At 36.6% G+C, this 20,293-nt stretch overlaps 1 protein-coding gene across 1 annotated transcript in view; it reads right to left on the minus strand.

Annotated features, from left to right (window-relative positions):
• Positions 1-20,293, minus strand: part of CSMD1 (CUB and Sushi multiple domains 1) — a 3,127,153-nt gene that overhangs the window by 1,306,664 nt on the left and 1,800,196 nt on the right. Inside the window, 1 exon segment of the mRNA XM_053711946.1 lies at positions 4,613-4,734. Within this exon segment, the coding sequence (XP_053567921.1) occupies positions 4,613-4,734 (122 nt within the window).

A 20,293-nucleotide genomic window follows, 5' to 3' on the forward strand; every position in this document is an offset into this window, starting at 1 on the left:
ATTTTATGTGGTCTTTTATGTAATTTTATTCCTTCTTAACCTTTGGATCCCACCTTAAGCTTTTTGGGGGTTATTTTAGCGCTCCCCTGTTGCACATATTTTTATACCTTCACTTATATAATAAACATATTAACCCCTAAACCGCTGCACTCCTGCCTTGCAAACATTAGATAAATATTATTAACCCCTAATCTGCCACCCCCAACGTCGCTGCCACTATATTAAAGTTATTAACCCCTAAACCTATGTCTAACTCTAAACTTAACACCCCCTAACTTAAATATAATTTAAATAAATCTAAATAAATATTCCTATCATTAACTAAATTATTCCTATTTAAAACTAAATACTTACCTGTAAAATGAACCTCAAGATGACTACAATATAACTAATAGTTACATTGTATCTAGCTTAGGGTTTATTTTTATTTTACAGGCAAGTTTGTATTTATTTTAACTAGGTAGTGTACTTTTTAGCACTTTAGTTATGAGTTTTATGCTACGGCGTTGTACCATAAAACTCATAACTACTGACTATTAAATGCGTTAGGACTCTTGACAGGGTAGGGTGTACCACTCACATTTGGCCTCCCAGGACAGACTCGTAATATCAGCGCTATGGAAGTCCAATAGAAAAAAGACTTTACGAAGTTTACTTAAGTCGTTTTGCGGTAAGGCCAAAGAAGTGTGCGGTGACCCTAAACCTTGAAGACTCGTAATACCAGCAGGCATAAAAAAGCAGTGTTAGGACCTCTTAACGCTGCTTTTTTACCCTAACGCACAACTCGTAATCTAGCCGTATGTGATCAAATAAAAAAATATAAATTCCTCTAATATATTAATATTATTAAAGTGATAAAATAGGTCATAGGTCAGATAAATCACAAGATCGATTTTGATTAATGTAAATATTTAATGAATATGGATATGCAGATTTTAAAACCCCAAATATAGGAATCAATCAGGGAATGGTTCTATCTCAATTAGACCATAAAACTATAATAATAATGCACATGCATTCACAGAGCTCTGTAATAAAAAATGAAAAATGAACTTTCACATAAAAAAAAAAAAATTATAAAAAAAAAATTATAATTTTTTTTATAAAACAAACAAAACAGCAGCAGGGAGCGTCTCTCTCTGAGTATTAGTCCCAGTTAAAAACAAACAAAAATAAATATCTTGGGGAGTAATTAAAACAAAAGGGAGTTAGGTATTTTAAATGTTATTTTTTTTGTCATTCTTCAGGGAACATCCTAGGTCACAACTCTGACCTTTAGAATGTATAAAGACTTGGCAAGTCATAGGACTCAAGTCCAAGTCAAGTCTCGAGTCTCATTGCTGTCAAAGTCTAAGTCAAGTCCCAAGTCTTCTTTGATTATGTTGAGTTAAGTCACAAATCCTCAAATTTATGACTTGAGTCCAAGTCAAGTCCAAGTAATAGGACTCCAGTCTACATCTCTGGTAATTTTAAACAACTTTCCAATTTACTTTTATCATCAAATTTGCTTTGTTCTCTTGGTATACTTTGATGAAAGCTAGATCTGGGTAGGCTCATATGCTAATTTCAAACCCCTTGATATCCGCCTCTTATCTCAGTGCATTTTGACTGTTTTTCACAGCTAGACAGCTCTAGTTCATGTGCGCCATATAGACAGCATTGTGCTCACTCCCGTGGAGTTATTTCTGAGCCAGCACTGATTGGCTAAAATGCAAGTCCTTTAAAAGAACTAAACAAAGGGGGCAGTCCGTGGAGGCTTAGATACAAGGTAATCACAGAGGTAAAAAGTATATTAATATAACCGTGTTGATTATGCTAAACTAAGGAATGGGTAATAAAGGTATTATCTGTCTTTTTAAACAATACAAAATCTGGAGAAGACTGTCACTTTATTATTAATAATAATAATAATAATAATAATAATAATAGTAATAATGTTAAAATGGGTACTATACTTTTTTAGCATAGTAACTGGAATTACATTTTTGGTTCATGCTGTTCTTTTTTATTGATATAAAAGGTCAGTCAACTATATAATCAATAAACAAATTTTTTGAGAAAAATATTTCTTAAAAATATTATAATGAAATGGACAGTCTACTCCAGAATTTGATTTTTTTTTTTAAAGATAGATAATCCCTTTATTACCCAGTGTTGCATAACCAGCATGGTTATATTAATATACTTTTTATCTCTGTGATTACCTTGTATCTAAACCTCTGCAGACTGCCCCCCCTTATTTCAGTTCTTTTGACAGACTTGCCTTTTAGCCAATCAGTGCCCTCTAATAAGTAACTATTTGGGAGTGTGCTCTATGTTATCTATATGGCACACTTGAACTAGCGCTATTTAGCTGTGAAAACTGTCAAAATGCACTGAGATAAGAGGCGGCCTTCAAGAAAGAAAAAGACTACCTATATTTAGCTTTCACCAAAGAATACAAAGAGAACAAAGTAAATTTTATGATAAAAGTAAATTGGAAAGTTGTTTAAAATTGCATGTCCTAGCTAAATCATAAAAGTTTCATTTTGAATAGACTGTCCCCTTAATTAATTTTCTTAATAAAAATATTAATACAATAACACCATAGAGCTGTAGTAAGTCTTGCTGTTCAAAGGTAATTATGCTTTAAAAAAAAAATATGAGAGATGCAGAATTATTATAAGGAATAATGATGCTATTGTAAGTCTAGAAAATGTATTTTCATTATAGTCAAAACAATTAATACACTAAAGGAAGTCAACCATTCTTTTCATAATACATGTGCTAACAATAGCCTAAAAATGTCAAGGTTTAAATAAGAAGGACAGGGAAAAATTAAATTATAATCTTGTGAATGTTTCTGAAAAAAAATCTGTAAATTACTTCTCTTTTGCAGTCACTTTGTTGCAAATAATAATCTTAGGCACCACATAAAAATGTATAAAAAACTGTTTTCACAAAACAGAAGCAAGTTCAGGTAAAGAATAAATATAGCTTTACTTAAAGGGACATAAACACTAACATTTTCTTTCATGGTTCAGGTAGAACATACAATATTAAACAACTTTCCAATTTACTTCTTTTATCAAAGTTGCTTCATTCTCTTGGTATCATTTGTTGAAGGAGCAGCAATCCACTACTGGTTTCTGACTGAATACATGGATGAGCCAATGGCAATTGGTATATATATGCAGCCACCAATCAGCAGCTAGAACCTAGGTTCTTTGCTGCTCCTGAGCTTACCTAGATAAACCTTTCAGCAAAGGATAGCAAGATAAGGAAGCAAATTAAATAATAGAAGTAAACTGGAAAGCTGTTCAAAATTGTCTGTCTGATAAATGAATGACTAATTATAACTTTACAGTCCCATTAATTACTTAAACAAGGAAAAAAATGTCTTAGTCTAGCAATTAATATAAAATAATAAAGGAAAACATGCTATTGTATATTCAGAGGTGTGGCTAATTAGTAATAAATACTTTTATACTGTTAATATATTTAATATATTGATGAAAATAATTGACAATTCATTTCATAGCACAAAACCCATTCATGATTATTTCAGTCCTATTAACACTAAAGTATACTAGATGCTGGATTTCTAATATAGGAATTTCCCATTTTGTTTTAATCCATCAAATAAATCCTTACTTTCCATTATGTGGGTATCAAAATCATCAGCTTTAAGTGTTCAGGTACTTGAAAAAATGCACAATACTGTAGACACAAGGGTATATGTAATAAACATTTAACAAGTAATATTATTATGTTTTAATTAGTGTTTGAATAACTTTTTAACTGTCAAAACATTTTATTTGGAAATAACACAAATATGGAAATAGTTATCCAATTAAGTTGATATTTTGGGTTCCATTGATCAGGCTGCTGATGCAGTTTTGTAGCATCTTCAATGCAAGCTCACATGAGCAAGCCTGCAGCCAATAGTTATAGGGACACTGAACCCAAAAAATTTCTTTTGTGATTCAGATAGAGCATGCAATTTTAAGCAACTTTCTAAGTTACTCCTATTATTAATTTTTCTTTGTTCTCTTGCTATGTTTATATGAAAAAGAAGGCATCTAAGCTTTTTTCTTGGTTCAGGCCTCTGGACAGCAGTTTTTGATTGGTGGATGAATTTATCCACCAATCAGCAAGGACAACCTAGGTTGTTCACCAAAAATGGGTCGGCATCTAAACTTACATTCTTGCATTTCAAATAAAGATACCAAGAGAATAAAGAACATTTGATAATAGGAGTAAATTAGAAAGTTGCTTAAAATGTCATGCTCTATCTGAATCACAAAAGAAACAATTTGGGTTCAGTGTCCCTTTAAGAAGCAGCAGTCATCAGACCGCTGATTCCTATCCTACAATCCTATCCTACAAGGCAGCCTACAAAATCAGCCTGAACTAGGCCGGTGTAATTGACAAGGTTAATTGAAAGCCCCTGCTCATCTGTGATTTGCCATGCACAAGAAGGGGGTGGCATTACACAATCAGCTTCTTGTGCAAATATTAAATGCAGGCAGTGTATTGTGGAAGCAAAACCTTTTCCATCTGGACTTTTTTAAATGGGGCCCTTTGTGTAGTAATGTTTAAAATTTTGTTATGTGTTAATATACCAACATACCTTTTCTGGATTAGCACTTGTTATGACCCAAACACAATGTGCATTGTCCTCATATTGGACAGGATAATTTGGTGATGTAATAATTCCAGATGGACCTTGAAGATTAGAGCCACATGTTCGTGCTGGAAGAAAAAAGGAAACAGCCAATAAGAAGCAACCAAAACAATTGAATTAAATATCAATACAAGTATCCAATTATAAATCTAGCTACTGAATATCTAACTTTCTGTGGGATTCATAGTCATTTGTAATCAACTGAAACATTTCACTGATGCTTAAAGGACCATTAAATACAGCATCATTGCATAATTAGCCAACATGCAATAAAACAATAGGAAATTCAGGAATTTTAGAATCAGAAAAGGTAATTGGGTACTTAGCATTCATATTTAACATACAGTAGATAGATCTATATTTAAAATATGTTTGCATAGACAACGTGCTTGCTAATACATATAGCCTAAAACAAAAATAATTGTGGGCGCCTAAAAGACCAGTCTAAAAAGTGTGATATAGGATGATATATAATCAATATGTCTAAAGAATCTTATAATATTAACAAAAGGGAATTTCATATAAACTCGAATAAATACAATGGATCTCATATAAGACCAGTAAATAGACTGATAATAAGTGGGTTAAAGATATATATAAAACTTTATTATGTTATAGCGCATAGAATATAAGTTTATAGCACACTAAATATATGTGGTAGCACACTCAAAGGGATAATCTATCATATAAATATTGGTTAGTAGCCAAATGCAAAATAAAACCATCAAATACAGAATAAAAGTCAGATATAAAAACTGATAACTTTAACTCTGCTGCAGACAGAGTAAGTGCTGGTTTAAAAAGAACCAAAGCGTATCCAAGCAGAGTGAACCAGGTCACAAGCTGTCAGTCCGATTGCCATATAAAATTCCAAGTAAAATTCAGCAGCTGTATTTTCAACGCAAAGTGAAGACAGAGAAAGTTGTTACCTTATGTTAGTAATTCATGAGCTCCGAGTATTTTTATCCAAAAGTGGGTTGTTATACCTCCTAGCAAACAGCTCTGGGATCCTTATGGAGTACACAGAAGAAAGCCACCGAGATCCTCTGTATGTCCTACATTCCGCCCTCAGCTATGTTTGTCTTCAGTATTTCCTGAAGTATGGTATCTCTCAGCAACCAAAAGTAGGAGAAAAATGCGCTTCAGCTCACTACGGAGCCTTTGTCAAGCCTGTTTTCTCATTCCTGTTATGCTCCTTAAATATCTGAATTTCCAAAAAGCAGTAGATTTTTTTACTGGCAAATTATTTTTTTCTCTCCTTTTCTGGCCCTTGTATAAGGGTTTTCCTGTGTTTTTTTTTGTGTGAGATTAGATGTTTGCTGTACAGTTGTTACACACTTTTAGTTTATATAGGGCTAGATTGTCATAAATTGCGCTGGTGAAATTTTGCTATTGCTAACCTTGCACCTAGTGTTTTGGCATGGGATTACAAGTTGAAAGTAGAAACATCTCTTGCTCGTGCCATTTTTGGGTTAGCATATATTATCGCAAGGGGATTTTCTATGATATTGTTAAAAAATCCCAAAAATGGCACGAGCAAGAGATGTTTCTACTTTTAACTTGTAATCCCATGCCAAAACTCCATGTGCAATGTGTCGCACCGCTCTAGCTGTTGCTAGGGACACAGCGCTTGCTGCTCGTCGCCTAGGGGGGAGTCGGCTCCTGTCTGCTTGCGGCTGTGACGTCATCGCTGCATGCTCACTCCTTCCTGATGCCAGTCTGTATTCCTCCTGTGGCGCAAACCCTGTAAATATCTAAGTACTACACTTACATTCACCTGTGCCCAAGTATAGGTGTTACTATCTGTTCTCCTGGGTGTTTTTGTTGTTATACTGCTGCTGAACTCTGCTTGTCTGACCAATCTGCATGTTAACCCCTTAATTGCTGGATTGATATACTCCTGCTGATCTCTGCTTGTCTGACCACTCTGCTTGATTAACCCCTATTGTTCTGGATTGCCTCTCTGTTGCCAGACTCTGCCTTCCCGACCATTCTAGTGGTTTACCCTTGGACTGCTTTACCGTTGCAAAACCCTGCCTGCCTGACCATTCTAGTGGTTTACAAAAAGTAGAAAATGAGAGAGCGCTGAAAACTAGAGGGGAAGAAGCTACGTCAACACAAGGAAAACAGGATGATTAATATTATCCCCAGGGAAATATTAACAGGTAATTAGATACATAAATCTTCCTGCGCTAAAAGGCCAAATAAACTGACACTAGAGCTAAATCAATGGGGCGATTCTATTTAATAAGATAAAATATATGGAATTATGTTAAAAGATAGTTAGAGTTAATTTAATAACATATGAAAATAAAAAGGTCTTTAAAAATACAATGCATTCAAAATAGTAAAACATTGATTAGTATGCAGTGAGTTAGTGTATGGTGAATTAATAGAAGGTATACAATAAATACAATATCACAATCAATTGTGTATCTATGATTATGATATTGTATTTTTTTTTATTGTATACCTTCTATTAATTCACCATACACTAACTCACTGCATACTAATCAATTTTTATTATCTTGAATGCATTGTATTTTTAACCCCTTAAGGACCACAGTACTTTTCCATTTTCTGTCCGTTTGGGACCAAGGCTATTTTTAAATTTCTGCAGCGTTTGTGTTTAGCTGTAATTTTCCTCTTACTCATTTACTGTACCCACACATATTATATACCGTTTTTCTCGCCATTAAATTGACTTTTTAAAGATACCATTATTTTCATCATATCTTATAATTTACTATAATTTTTTTTATAAAATATGAGGAAAAAATTGAAAAAAACACACTTTTTCTAACTTTGACCCCCAAAATCTGTTACACATCTACAGCCACCAAAAAACACCCATGCTAAATAGTTTCTAAATTTTGTCCTGAGTTTAGAAATACCCAATGTTTACATGTGCTTTGCTTTTTTTGCAAGTTATAGGGCCATAAATACAAGTAGCACTTTGCTATTTCCAAACCACTTTTTTTCAAAATTAGCGCTAGTTACATTGGGACACTGATATCTTTCAGGAATCCCTGAATATCCCTTGACATGCATATATTTTTTTTAGAAGACATCCCAAAGTATTGATCTAGGCCCATTTTGGTATATTTCATGCCACCATTTCACTACCAAATGCGATCAAATAAAAAAAAATGTTCACTTTTTCACAAATTGTTTCACAAACTTTAGGTTTCTCACTGAAATTATTTACAAACAACTTGTGCAATTATGGCATACATGGTTGTAAATGCTTCTCTGGGATCCCCTTTGTTCAGAAATTGCAGAGATATATCGCTTTGGCATTGCTTTTTGGTATTTAGAAGGCCGCAAAATTCCACTGCGCACCACACATGTATTATGCCCAGCATTGAAGGGGTTAATTAGGAAGCTTGTAGGGAGCTTTTAGGGTTTATTTTAGCTTTAGTATAATGTAGTAGACAACCCAAAGTATTGATCTAGGCACATTTTGGTATATTTCATGCCACCATTTCACCGCCAAATGCTAACAAATAAAAATAAATCGTTACATTTTTCACAATTTTAGGTTTCTCACTGAAATTATTTACAAACAGCTTGTGCAATTATGGCATAAATGGTTGTAAAAGCTTCTCTGGGATCCCCTTTGTTCAGAAATAGCATACATATATGGCTTTGGCTTTGCTTTTTGGTAATTAGAAGGCAGCTAAATGCCGTTGCGCACCACACGTGTATAATGCCCAGCATTGAAGGGGTTAATTAGGGAGCTTGTAGGGAGCTTGCAGGGTTAATTTTAGCTTTAGTGTAGGTATCAACCTCCCACATGACACATCACACCCCCTGATCCCTCCCAAACAGCTCTCTTCCCTCCCCCACCCCACAATTGTCCCTGCCATCTTAAGTACTGGCAGTAAGTCTGCCAGTACTAAAATAAGAGTTTTTTGGGGATTTAAAAAAAATAAAAAATGATAATTCTGCTCTGTAGGATCCCCCTTAGCCCCCAACCTCCCTGATCCCCCCAAACAGCTCTCTAACCCCCCTCTTGGCCTTATTATGCACCATATATCATTTCCTTACTGAAAGACAAGGCTCTAGCGTGGGTCTCTACCCTTTTGGAACAGAATGCTCCGCTCCTGCATGATGCTGATGCTTTCATTTCTGCATTATCTCTGCCTTTGGGACTTCTGGCTGAACCACTGCTGCATAATTTTCTCTTCTGGATCTCCGCCAGGGCAATAGAACTGTGGCACAATTTGCCATCGAGTTTTGCACCTTGGCACTTGAAACCACTTGGGATAGCAGTGTTCTCAAGGCAGCATTTAGGAGGGGTCTGCATGAACGCATCAAAGATGAACTTACATATCGTGATATTCCTTCTTCTTTGGATGACTTTATAATGCTTTGTATCAGTCTGGACTCTCGCTTCCAGGAGAGACAAGCCGAGAGAGACAGAACTCTGAGGATCCATCCCACCCATCCTTCTATTTGTCCGGTTTCTGCAGTATCCTCTACCCCTTCAACAGCTCCAGTTATCCCAATAGAGGAACACATGGACCTCTCCTCCTTCAAACCCTCATAGTCTGAAAGACAGAGAAGTAGGAGATTGAGACTATGCTTTTATTGTGGATCAAACACCCACCAACTAAAGAATTGTGACATTCGGTCGGGAAAATCCAATGCTTAGGGGATAAAACTGGGTTACATCTAAGCATGATCACTACTAAATCCCCTCACTCTTCTCGGATTCTGGTACCTGTAATCCTTACCTTCCTTCAGAATACTGTCCACACTTAAGCCTTTATTGATTCAGGGTAGGCTGGAAACTTTCTGGATCACCATTTTATGATTCAAGCTAGCTTGCCTCTTCTGCAGAAAACATAATTTATGTAAGAACTTACCTGATAAATTCATTTCTTTCATATTAGCAAGAGTCCATGAGCTAGTGACGTATGGGATATACATTCCTACCAGGAGGGGCAAAGTTTCCCAAACCTTAAAATGCCTATAAATACACCCCTCACCACACCCACAATTCAGTTTAACGAATAGCCAAGAAGTGGGGTGATAAGAAAAAAGTGCGAAAGCATAAAAAATAAGGAATTGGAATAATTGTGCTTTATACAAAAAAATCATAACCACCACAAAAAAGGGCGGGCCTCATGGACTCTTGCTAATATGAAAGAAATGAATTTATCAGGTAAGTTCTTACATAAATTATGTTTTCTTTCATGTAATTAGCAAGAGTCCATGAGCTAGTGACGTATGGGATAATGACTACCCAAGATGTGGATCTTTCCACACAAGAGTCACTAGAGAGGGAGGGATAAAATAAAGACAGCCAATTCCTGCTGAAAATAATCCACACCCAAAATAAAGTTTAATGAAAAACATAAGCAGAAGATTCAAACTGAAACTGCTGCCTGAAGTACTTTTCTACCAAAAACTGCTTCAGAAGAAGAAAATACAACAAAATGGTAGAATTTGGTAAAAGTATGCAAAGAGGACCAAGTTGCCGCTTTGCAAATCTGAACAACCGAAGCTTCATTCCTAAACGCCCAGGAAGTAGAAACTGACCTAGTAGAATGAGCTGTAATCCTATGAGGTGGAGTCTTACCCGACTCAACATAGGCAAGATGAATTAAAGATTTCCACCAAGATGCCAAAGAAATGGCAGAAGTTTTCTGGCCTTTCTAAAACCGGAAAAGATAACAAATAAACTAGAAGTCTTTCGGAAAGACTTAGTAGCTTCAACATAATATTTCAAAGCTCTAATAACATCCAAAGAATGCAACGATTTCTCCTTAGAATTCTTAGGATTAGGACATAATGAAGGAACCACAATGTCTCTACTAATGTTGTTGGAATTCACAACTTAGGTAAAAATTCAAAAGAAGTTCGCAACACCGCCTAATCCTGATGAAAAATCAGAAAAGGAGACTCACAAGAAAGAGCAGATAATTCAGAAACTCTTCTGGCAGAAGAGATGGCCAAAAGGAACAAAACTTTCCAAGAAAGTAATTTAATATCCAATGAATGCATAGGTTCAAATGGAGGAGCTTGAAGAGCCCCCAGAACCAAAATCAAACTCCAAGGAGGAGAAATTGACTTAATGACAGGCTTTATACGAACCAAAGCTTGTACAAAACAATGAATATCAGGAAGAATAGCAATCTTTCTGTGAAAAAGAACAGAAAGAGCAGAGATTTGACCTTTCAAGGAACTTGCGGACAAACCCTTATCTAAACCATCCTGAAGAAACTGTAATATTCTCGGTATTCTAAAAGAATGCCAAGAAAAATGATGAGAAAGACACCAAGAAATACAAGTCTTCCAGACTCTATAATATATCTCTCTGGATACAGATTTACGAGCCTGTAACATAGTATTAATCACAGAGTCAGAGAAACCTCTTTGACCAAGAATCAAGCGTTCAATCTCCATACCTTTGAATTTAAGGATTTCAGATCCTGATGGAAAAAAGGACCTTGAGACAAAAGGTCTGGTCTTAACGGAAGAGTCCACGGTTGGCAAGAGGCCATCCGGACAAGATCCGCATACCAAAACCTGTGAGGCCATGCCGGAGCTACCAGCAGAACAAATGAGCATTCCTTCAGAATCTTGGAGATTACTCTTGGAAGAAGAACTAGAGGCGGAAAGATATAGGCAGGATGATACTTCCAAGGAAGAGATAATGCATCCACTGCCTCCGCCTGAGGATCCCGGGATCTGGACAGATACCTGGGAAGTTTCTTGTATAGATGAGAAGCCATCAGATCTATTTCTGGAAGTTCCCACATTTGAACAATCTGAAGAAATACCTCTGGGTGAAGAGACCATTCGCCCGGATGCAACGTTTGGCGACTGAGATAATCCGCTTTCCAATTGTCCATACCTGGGATATGAACCGCAGAGATTAGACAGGAGCTGGATTCCGCCCAAACCAAAATTCGAGATACTTCTTTCATAGCCAGAGGACTGTGAGTCCCTCCTTGATGATTGATGTATGCCACAGTTGTGACATTGTCTATCTGAAAACAAATGAACAACTCTCTCTTCAGAAGAGGCCAAGACTGAAGAGCTCTGAAAATTGCACGGAGTTCCAAAATATTGATCGGAAATCTCACCTCCTGAGATTCCCAAACCCCTTGTGCCATCAGATACCCCCACACAGCTCCCCAACCTGTAAGACTTGCATCTGTTGAGATTATAGTCCAGGTCGGAAGAACAAAGAAGCCCCCTGAACTAAACGATGGTGATCTGTCCACCATGTCAGAGAGTGTCGTAAAATCGGTTTAAAGATATTAATTGAGATATCTTTGAGTAATCCCTGCACCATTGGTTCAGCATACAGAGCTGAAGAGGTCGCATGTGAAAACGAGCAAAGGAGATCGCATCTGATGCGGCAGTCCTAAGACCCAACATTTCCATGCATAAGGCTACCAAAGGGAATGATTGTGACTGAAGGTTTTGACAAGCTGATATCAATGTTAAACTTCTCCTGTCTGACAAGGACAGAGTCATAGACACTGAATTTATCTAGAAACCTAAAAAGGTTACCCTTGTCTGAGGAATCAATGAACTGATTGGTAAATTGATCCTCCAACCATGAACTTGAAGAAACAACACAAATCGATTCGTATGAGATTCTTCGAAAATGAGAAGACTGAGCAAGTACCAAGATATCGTCCAAATAAGGAAATACCAAAACCCTATTCTCTGATTACAGAAAGAAGGGCACCGAGAACCTTTGAAAAAAATTCTTGGAACTGAGGCTAGGCCAAACAGTAGAGCCACAAAACTGGTAATGCTTTTCTAAAAAGAGAATCTCAGACACTAAAAGTGATCTGGATGAATCAGAATATGCAGATACACATCCTGTAAATCTATTGTAGACATATAATGCCCTTGCTAAACAAAAGGCAGGATAGTCCTACAGTAACCATCTTGAATGTTGGTATCCTAACATAACGATTCAATAATGATAGATCCGGAACTGGTCTGAAGGAATTGACCTTCTTTGGTACAATGAAGAGATAAAATAAAACCCCAGCCCCTGTTCCAGAACTGGAACTGGCATAAATACTCCAGCCAACTCTAGATCTGAAACACATTTCAGAAATGCTGAGCCTTGCTGTGTTAACTGGGACACGGGAAAGAAAAGAATCTCTTAGCAGGAGGCCTTAACTTGAAGCCAATTCTGTACCTTTCTGAAACAATGTTTCTGAAACCAGAGATTAAGAACGGAATTGATCCAAATTTCTTTGAAGAAAACGTAATCTGCCCCATACCAGCTGAGCTGGAATAAGGGCCACACCTTCATAGGTACTTAGGAGCTGGCTATAGGTTTCTATAAGGCTTGGATATATTCCAAACTGGAAATAGTTTCCAAACTGATACCGCTCCTGAGGATGAAGGATCAGGCTTTTGTTCCTTGCTGTGAGGAAAGGAACGAAAATGATTATTTACCCTGGAAAGAAAGGGAAAGCAAAGTTGACTTAGAAGATATGTCAGCATTCCAAGTTTAATCCATAAAGCTTTTCTAGCTAAAATAGCTAGAGACATATACCTGACATCAACTCTAATGATATCAAAAGATGGTATCACCAATAAAATTATTAGCATGTTATAGAATAATAATAATGCTATAAAATTATGATCTGTTACTTGTTGCGCTAAAGCTTCTAACCAAAAGTTGAAGCTGCAGCAACATCCGCTAAAAATATAGCAGGTCTAAGAAGATTACCTGAACATAAGGAAGCTTTTCTTAGAAAGGATTCAATTTTCCTATCTAAAGGATCCTTAAATTAAGTACTATCTGCCGTAGGAATAGTAGTACATTAGCAGGAGTAGAGACAGCCCCATAACCTTAGGGATTTTTGTCCCAAAAAACTCTAATCTGTCAGATGGCACAGGATATAATTTGCTTAAACGTCTAGAAGGAGTAAATAAATTACCCAAATTATTCCATTCCCTGGAAATTACTTCAGAAATAGCATCAGGGAGATAAAACACTTCTGGAATAACTACAGGAGATTTAAAAACCTTATTTAAACGTTTACATTTAGTATCAAGAGGACCAGAATCCTCTATTTCTAATGCAAATAACACTTCTTTAAGTAAAGAACGAGTAAATTCCATCTTGAACAAATACAAAGATTTATCAGCATCAACCTCTGAGACAGAAACCTCTGAACCAGAAGAACCATTATCAGTATCAGAATGATGATGTTCATTTAAAAATTCATCTGAAAAAAGAGAAGTTTTAAAAGACTTTTATGTATACTAGAAGGAGAAATAACAGACATAGCCTTCTTAATGGATTTAAAAAATAAAATCTTTTATGTTATCAGGAACACTCTGAAAATTAGATGTTGACGGAACAGCAACAGGTAATGTAACAGTACTAAAGGAAATTTTATCTGCATTAATACGTTTGACATGACATGCAATACAAATAACAGCTGGAGAAACAGATACCAAAAGTTTATAGCAGATACACTTAGCTTGGTAGCTCCAGCACTGTGCAGTGATTTTCCTGAAGTATCTTCTGACTCAGTTGCAACGTGGAACATCTTGCAATATGTAAAAGAAAAAAAACAACATATAAAGCAAAATTGATCAAATTCCTTAAATGACAGTTTCAGGAATGGGAAAAAAATGCCAGTGAACAAGCTTCTAGCAACCAGAAGCAATAAATAATGAGACTTAAATAATGTGGAGACAAAAATGACGCCCATATTTTTTAGCGCCATTATTTGGCACCTAAATGCTTTTGGCGCCAAAAATGACGCCACATCCGGAACGCCGACATTTTTGACGCAAAAAAACGGCAAAAAATGACGCAACTTCCGGCGACACGTATGACGCCGGAAACAGAAAAAAAAAATTTGCGCCAAAAAAGTCAGCGCCAAGAATGACGCAATAAAATGAAGCATTTTCTGCCCCCGCGAGCCTAACAGCCCACAGGGAAAAAGTCAAATTTTTTAAGGTAAGAAAAAATGATTGAAACAAATGCATTTATCCCAAATATGAAACTGACTGTCTGAAAAATAAGGAAAGTTGAACATTCTGAGTCAAGGCAAATAAATGTTTGAATACATATATTTAGAACTTTATAAATAAAGTGCCCAACCATAGCTTAGAGTGTCACAGAAAATAAGATTTACTTACCCCAGGACACTCATCTACATGTTTGTAGAAAGCCAAACCAGTACTGAAACGAGAATCAGCAGAGGTAATGGTATATATAAGAGTATATCGTCGATCTGAAAAGGGAGGTAAGAGATGAATCTCTACGACCGATAACAGAGAACCTATGAAATAGACCCCGTAGAAGGAGATCACTGCATTCAAATAGGCAATACTCTCCTCACATCCCTCTGACATTCACTGCACGCTGAGAGGAAAACCGGGCTCCAACTTGCTGCGGAGCGCATATCAACGTAGAATCTAGCACAAACTTACTTCACCACCTCCATCGGAGGCAAAGTTTGTAAAAACTGAATTGTGGGTGTGGTGAGGGGTGTATTTATAGGCATTTTAAGGTTTGGGAAACTTTGCCCCTCCTGGTAGGAAGGTATATCCCATACGTCACTAGCTCATGGACTCTTGCTAATTACATGAAAGAAAAGATATTGTCTCAAAATAACTACTCTGGATGGCACCCCCCTTGGTTCCGGGTTGATCCATTTTGAGTCAGCACCCCTGACCTTGACAGTGGGAGTCCTTCATACCAAACAGCTGCAGTTCGAGGTCATTCATTCCCCAGCACTGCCTGTCATCCTTGGTTTTCCTTGGCTTCATATACGCAGTCCACAGTTTGACTGGGCTGAAGGACAACTAAACTCCTGGGGTTCCTCCTGTTTCCAGTCCTGCCTTGCTAAAGTCACTCCTCTGCTCCGCATCCCCTTATCCAGTATACAGTCTCCTCCAAACCTTCCCTCAGTATATGCAGACTTCACAGATGTGTTTGAGAAAAAAGCAGCCGACGTGCTGTCACCCCACCGTCCTTATGACTGCAAAATTGACCTCTTTCCCAGCTAAACGCTTTACTCCTGCTGAGAGCAATTACAATGTGGGTAATCGTGAACTCTTAGCCATTAAGATGGCCTTGATTGAATGGCGTCATTGGTTACATATCTGAGCAGAAAGAAATAACAAAGGATGAAGGTATGCAAAAATAACAACTATTATCATTTATATCCTACTACCTATGAACTACTTGCTATTAACTATTTACAAATCTATTCTAATAACTATGAACTACTAACTAATAACTATTTAAAAATCGAACCTATAAACTAAGAACTACTTACTTTTAACTCTTATAAAAATAACTAAACAACTAAAAGTATTGACTAGGCTCTAGATATCACACCACTCATAGAAACCCAACTCCTCTATTGAGTCAAAAGCAAACAGGAATACATATAAAAATAGGGTGCTATAAAGCTAAAGATAGCAGAAATATTTATTATATTAATATTAGACCACACAGTAGCTAAGATAAACTTAAAATCTAAAGTCAGACTAAAATTGGGACATCTCCCAGAGGCAAATTCATAAATTAAATAAATAAAAAGATGGCAGTCAAATAATAGACAGTAAAATAGTGTACAATAAAACAATAAGGCAATCAAATAAGCATAAATATACCAATAATATTGGGTAATATCATTGCTTCATTATTTAATCTCAGTCAGTTCTGTACAGATAAAAAGTCTTATATGTACCATATTTATTAGATATTGATAATAGTGACTCACCACAGATTTATTGCACTAATAGAAACTAACGGCTAGATTACGAGTTTGGCGTTAGAAGCTGTGCAGTTTATGCTCACCGCTCACTTACAGACAGCGCTGGTATTACAGGTTTTTACAAACCCGGCATTAACCGCAAAAAAAGTGAGTGTAGAGCAAAATTTTGCTCCACATCTCACCTCAATACCAGCGCTGCTTACGTTAGCAGTGAGCTGGTAAAACATGCTTGTGCACGATTTCCCCATAGGAATCAATGGGGGAGAGCCAGCTGAAAAAAAAAACTAACACCTGCAAAAAAGCAACGTAAAGCTCCTAACGCAGCCCCATTGATTCCTATGGAGAAATAAAAGTTATGTCTACACCTAATACCCTAACAAGAACCCCGAGTCTAAACACCCCTAATCTTACACTTATTAACCCCTAATCTTGTGCCCCGACATCGCCGACACCTTCATTATATTATTAACCCCTAATCTGCCACTCCGGACACCGCCACCACCTACATTATACTTATGAACCCCTAATCTGCTGCCCCCAACATCGCCGACACCTACATTATATTTATTAACCCCTAATCTGCTGCCCCCAATGCCGCTGCCACTATAATAAATATATAAACCCCTAAACCGCTGCACTCCCGCATAGCATTTTATTAACGCGTAATCTGCCATCCCTAACATTACCGCCACCTACCTACATTTATTAACCCCTAATCTGCCACCCCAATGTCGCTGCCACTATAATAAAGTTATTATCCCCTAAACCTAAGTCTAACCCTAACCCCCGCTAACTTAAATATACTTTAAATAAATCTAAATACAATTACTACAATAAACTAAATAATTCCTATTTAAAATTAAATACTTACCTATAAAATAAACCCTAAGCTAGCTACAATATAACTAATAGTTACATTGTATCTAGCTTAGGGTTTATTTTTATTTTACAGGCAACTTTGTATTTATTTTAACTAAGTAGAATAGTTATTAAATAGTTATTAACTATTTAATAACTACCTAGTTAAAATAAAGACAAATTTACCTGTAAAATAAAACCTAACCTAAGTTACAATTACACCTAACACTACACTACAATTAAATGAATTACCTAAATTAAATACAATTTATTACAATTAAATAAAATGATCTAAAGTACAAAAAACAAACAAACACTAAATTACAGAGAATAATAAAGAAATTACAAGATTTTCAAACTAATTACACCTAATCTAATCCCCCTAACAAAATAAAAAATCCCCCCCAAAATAGAAAAAAGCCCTACACTAATTTACAAATAGCCCTTAAAAGGGCCTTTTGTGGGGCATTGCCCCAAAATAATCAGCTCTTTTAACTGAAAAAAAAAATTACAATCCCACCACCCACACAACCAACCCTACTCTAAAATCCACCCAATCCCCCCTTAAAAAAACTTAACACTAAACCCCTGAAGATCACCTTACCGGGAGACATCTTCACCCAACCGGGCCAAAGTCCTCAACGAAGCCTGGAGAAGTCTTCGTCCAACCCAGTTGAAGTGGTCCTCCAGACGGGCAGAAGTCTTTATCCAGACGGCATCTTCTATCTTCATCCATCCGGCGCAGAGCGGGTCCATCTTCAAAACATCTGATGCAGAGCATCCTCTTCTTCCGACGGCTAAACACAGAATGAAGGTTCCTTTAAATGACGTCATCCAAGATGGCATCCCTTCAATTAAGGTAGAAAAAAAGCCAATAGGATTTTTTCTACCTTAATTCCGATTGGCTGATATAATTCTATCAGCCAATCGGAATTGAAGGGACGCCATCTTGGATGACGTCATTTAAAGGAACCTTCATTCTGTGTTTAGCCATCGGAAGAAAAGGATGTCCTGCGTTGGATGTCTTGAAGATGGACCGGCTCCGCGCCGGATGGATGAAGATAGAAGATGCCATCTGGATGAAGACTTCTGCCCGTCTGGAGGACCACTTTGCATGGCTTGGATGAAAACTTCTCCTGGCTTCGTTGAGGACTTCGGCCCAGTTGGGTGAAGGCGTCTCCTGGTAAGGTGATCTTCAGATGTGGTAGGTTTCTTTAAGGGGGGATTGGGTGGGTTTTAGAGTAGGGTTGGTTGTGTGTGTGATGGGTTTTAATGTTGGGGGTTGATTGTAATTTTTTTTTCAGGTCAAAGAGCTGATTACTTTAGGGCAATGCTCCTCAAAAGGCCCTTTTAATGGCTATTTGTAATTTAGTGTAGGGTAGGGCTTTTTTATTTTGGGGGGCTTTTTTATTTTGTTAGGGGTATTAGATTAGGTGTAATTAGTTTAAAAATCTTGTAATTTCTTTATTATTTTCTGTAATTTAGTGGGGGGTTTTTGTACTTTAGATAATTTTATTTAATTGTAATTAATTGTATTTCATTTAGGTAATTAATTTAATTGTAGTGTAGTGTTAGGTGTAATTGTAATTTAGGTTAGGCTTTATTTTACAGGTAAATTTGTCTTTATTTTAGCTAGGTAATTATTAAATAGTTAATAACTATTTAATAACTATTGTACCTAGTTAAAATAAATACAAAGTTGCCTGTAAAATAAAAATAAACCCTAAGCTAGATACAATGTAACTATTAGTTATATTGTAGCTAGCTTAGGGTTTATTTTATAGGTAAGTATTTAGTTTTAAATAGGAATTATTTAGTTAACGATAGTTATTTTATTTAGATTTATTTAAATTATATTTAAGTTAGGGGGGTTAGGGTTAGACTTAGATTTAGGGGTTAATAACTTTAATATAGTGGCGGCGACGTTAGGGCGGCAGATTAAGGATTAATAAATGTAGGTAGGTGTCGGCGATGTTAGGGACGGCAGATTAGGGGTTAATAATATTTAACTAATGTTTGCGAGATGGGAGTGCGGCGGTTTAGGGGTTAATATATTTATTATAGTGGCGGCGATGTCCGGTTTGGCAGATAAGGGGTTAAAAATGATTTTAGTTTTTGCGATGCGGGGTGGCCTCGGGTTAGGGTTTAATAGGTAGTTTATGAGTGTTAGTGTACTTTTTAGCACTTTAGTTAAGAGTATTATGCTACGGCGTTGTAGTGTAAAACTCTTAACTACTGACTTTAAAATGCGGTACCAGGCTTGACAGGAGAGGGTCTACCACTCACTTTTTGGCAGACTTGTAATACCGGCGCTATGCAAGTCCCATTGAAAAAATAGGATACGCAATTGACATAAGTGGATTTGCGGTATTTCCGAGGCTGGCCAAAAAAGTGAGCGGTACACCTGTACCTGCAAGACTCGTATTACCACGGGCGTTAAAAAGCAGCCAACGCTGCTTTTTAAGCCTAACGCAAGACTCATAATCTAGCCGTAATATTGTTGGTCCGTTAGATTTTAGTTTGTGCTGTACAGATAAAAAAGTCTTAAAAATACAACCTCTCAGTAAATGTCCCTAATGGAAAGTCTGCAAAAAGAGTCATTGGTGATCAAAATGCCAAAAATGGCCTGATAAGCCACATTGGACATATGAGCTGTGATGTTTGTTTAATTTCTAGAACACTGACCTATGTGAGCACCTTAGTAATGATTATTGACTATATACATATTAAACTTATTGAAAACATAGAAGTTAAATGAGTAAACCATTTGTAGGAGTTATGGTTAAAAAACCTTGAACTTTTCTTGATACCGCGGGCGTGTGCATATTACCCAGCAACTGGTAATTGTGCAGAATAGCATGGCCCATTGCAAACACAGGATGCATAATTTTTCAAATGCTTGCAAATCTTAATTTACAAAAATCGAACCGCCTCTGAACTCTGGTGCGTGCTAAAGCCATGGCCGCAGACTCACAATTGCGTGCATAAACCTTACTCAGTCAATAGCATCCTATACTATAAAAGGCCAAGTGTGTTT

This window comes from Bombina bombina, chromosome 4 (genome assembly GCF_027579735.1).
Source record: "Bombina bombina isolate aBomBom1 chromosome 4, aBomBom1.pri, whole genome shotgun sequence".
Lineage (NCBI taxonomy): Eukaryota > Metazoa > Chordata > Amphibia > Anura > Bombinatoridae > Bombina > Bombina bombina.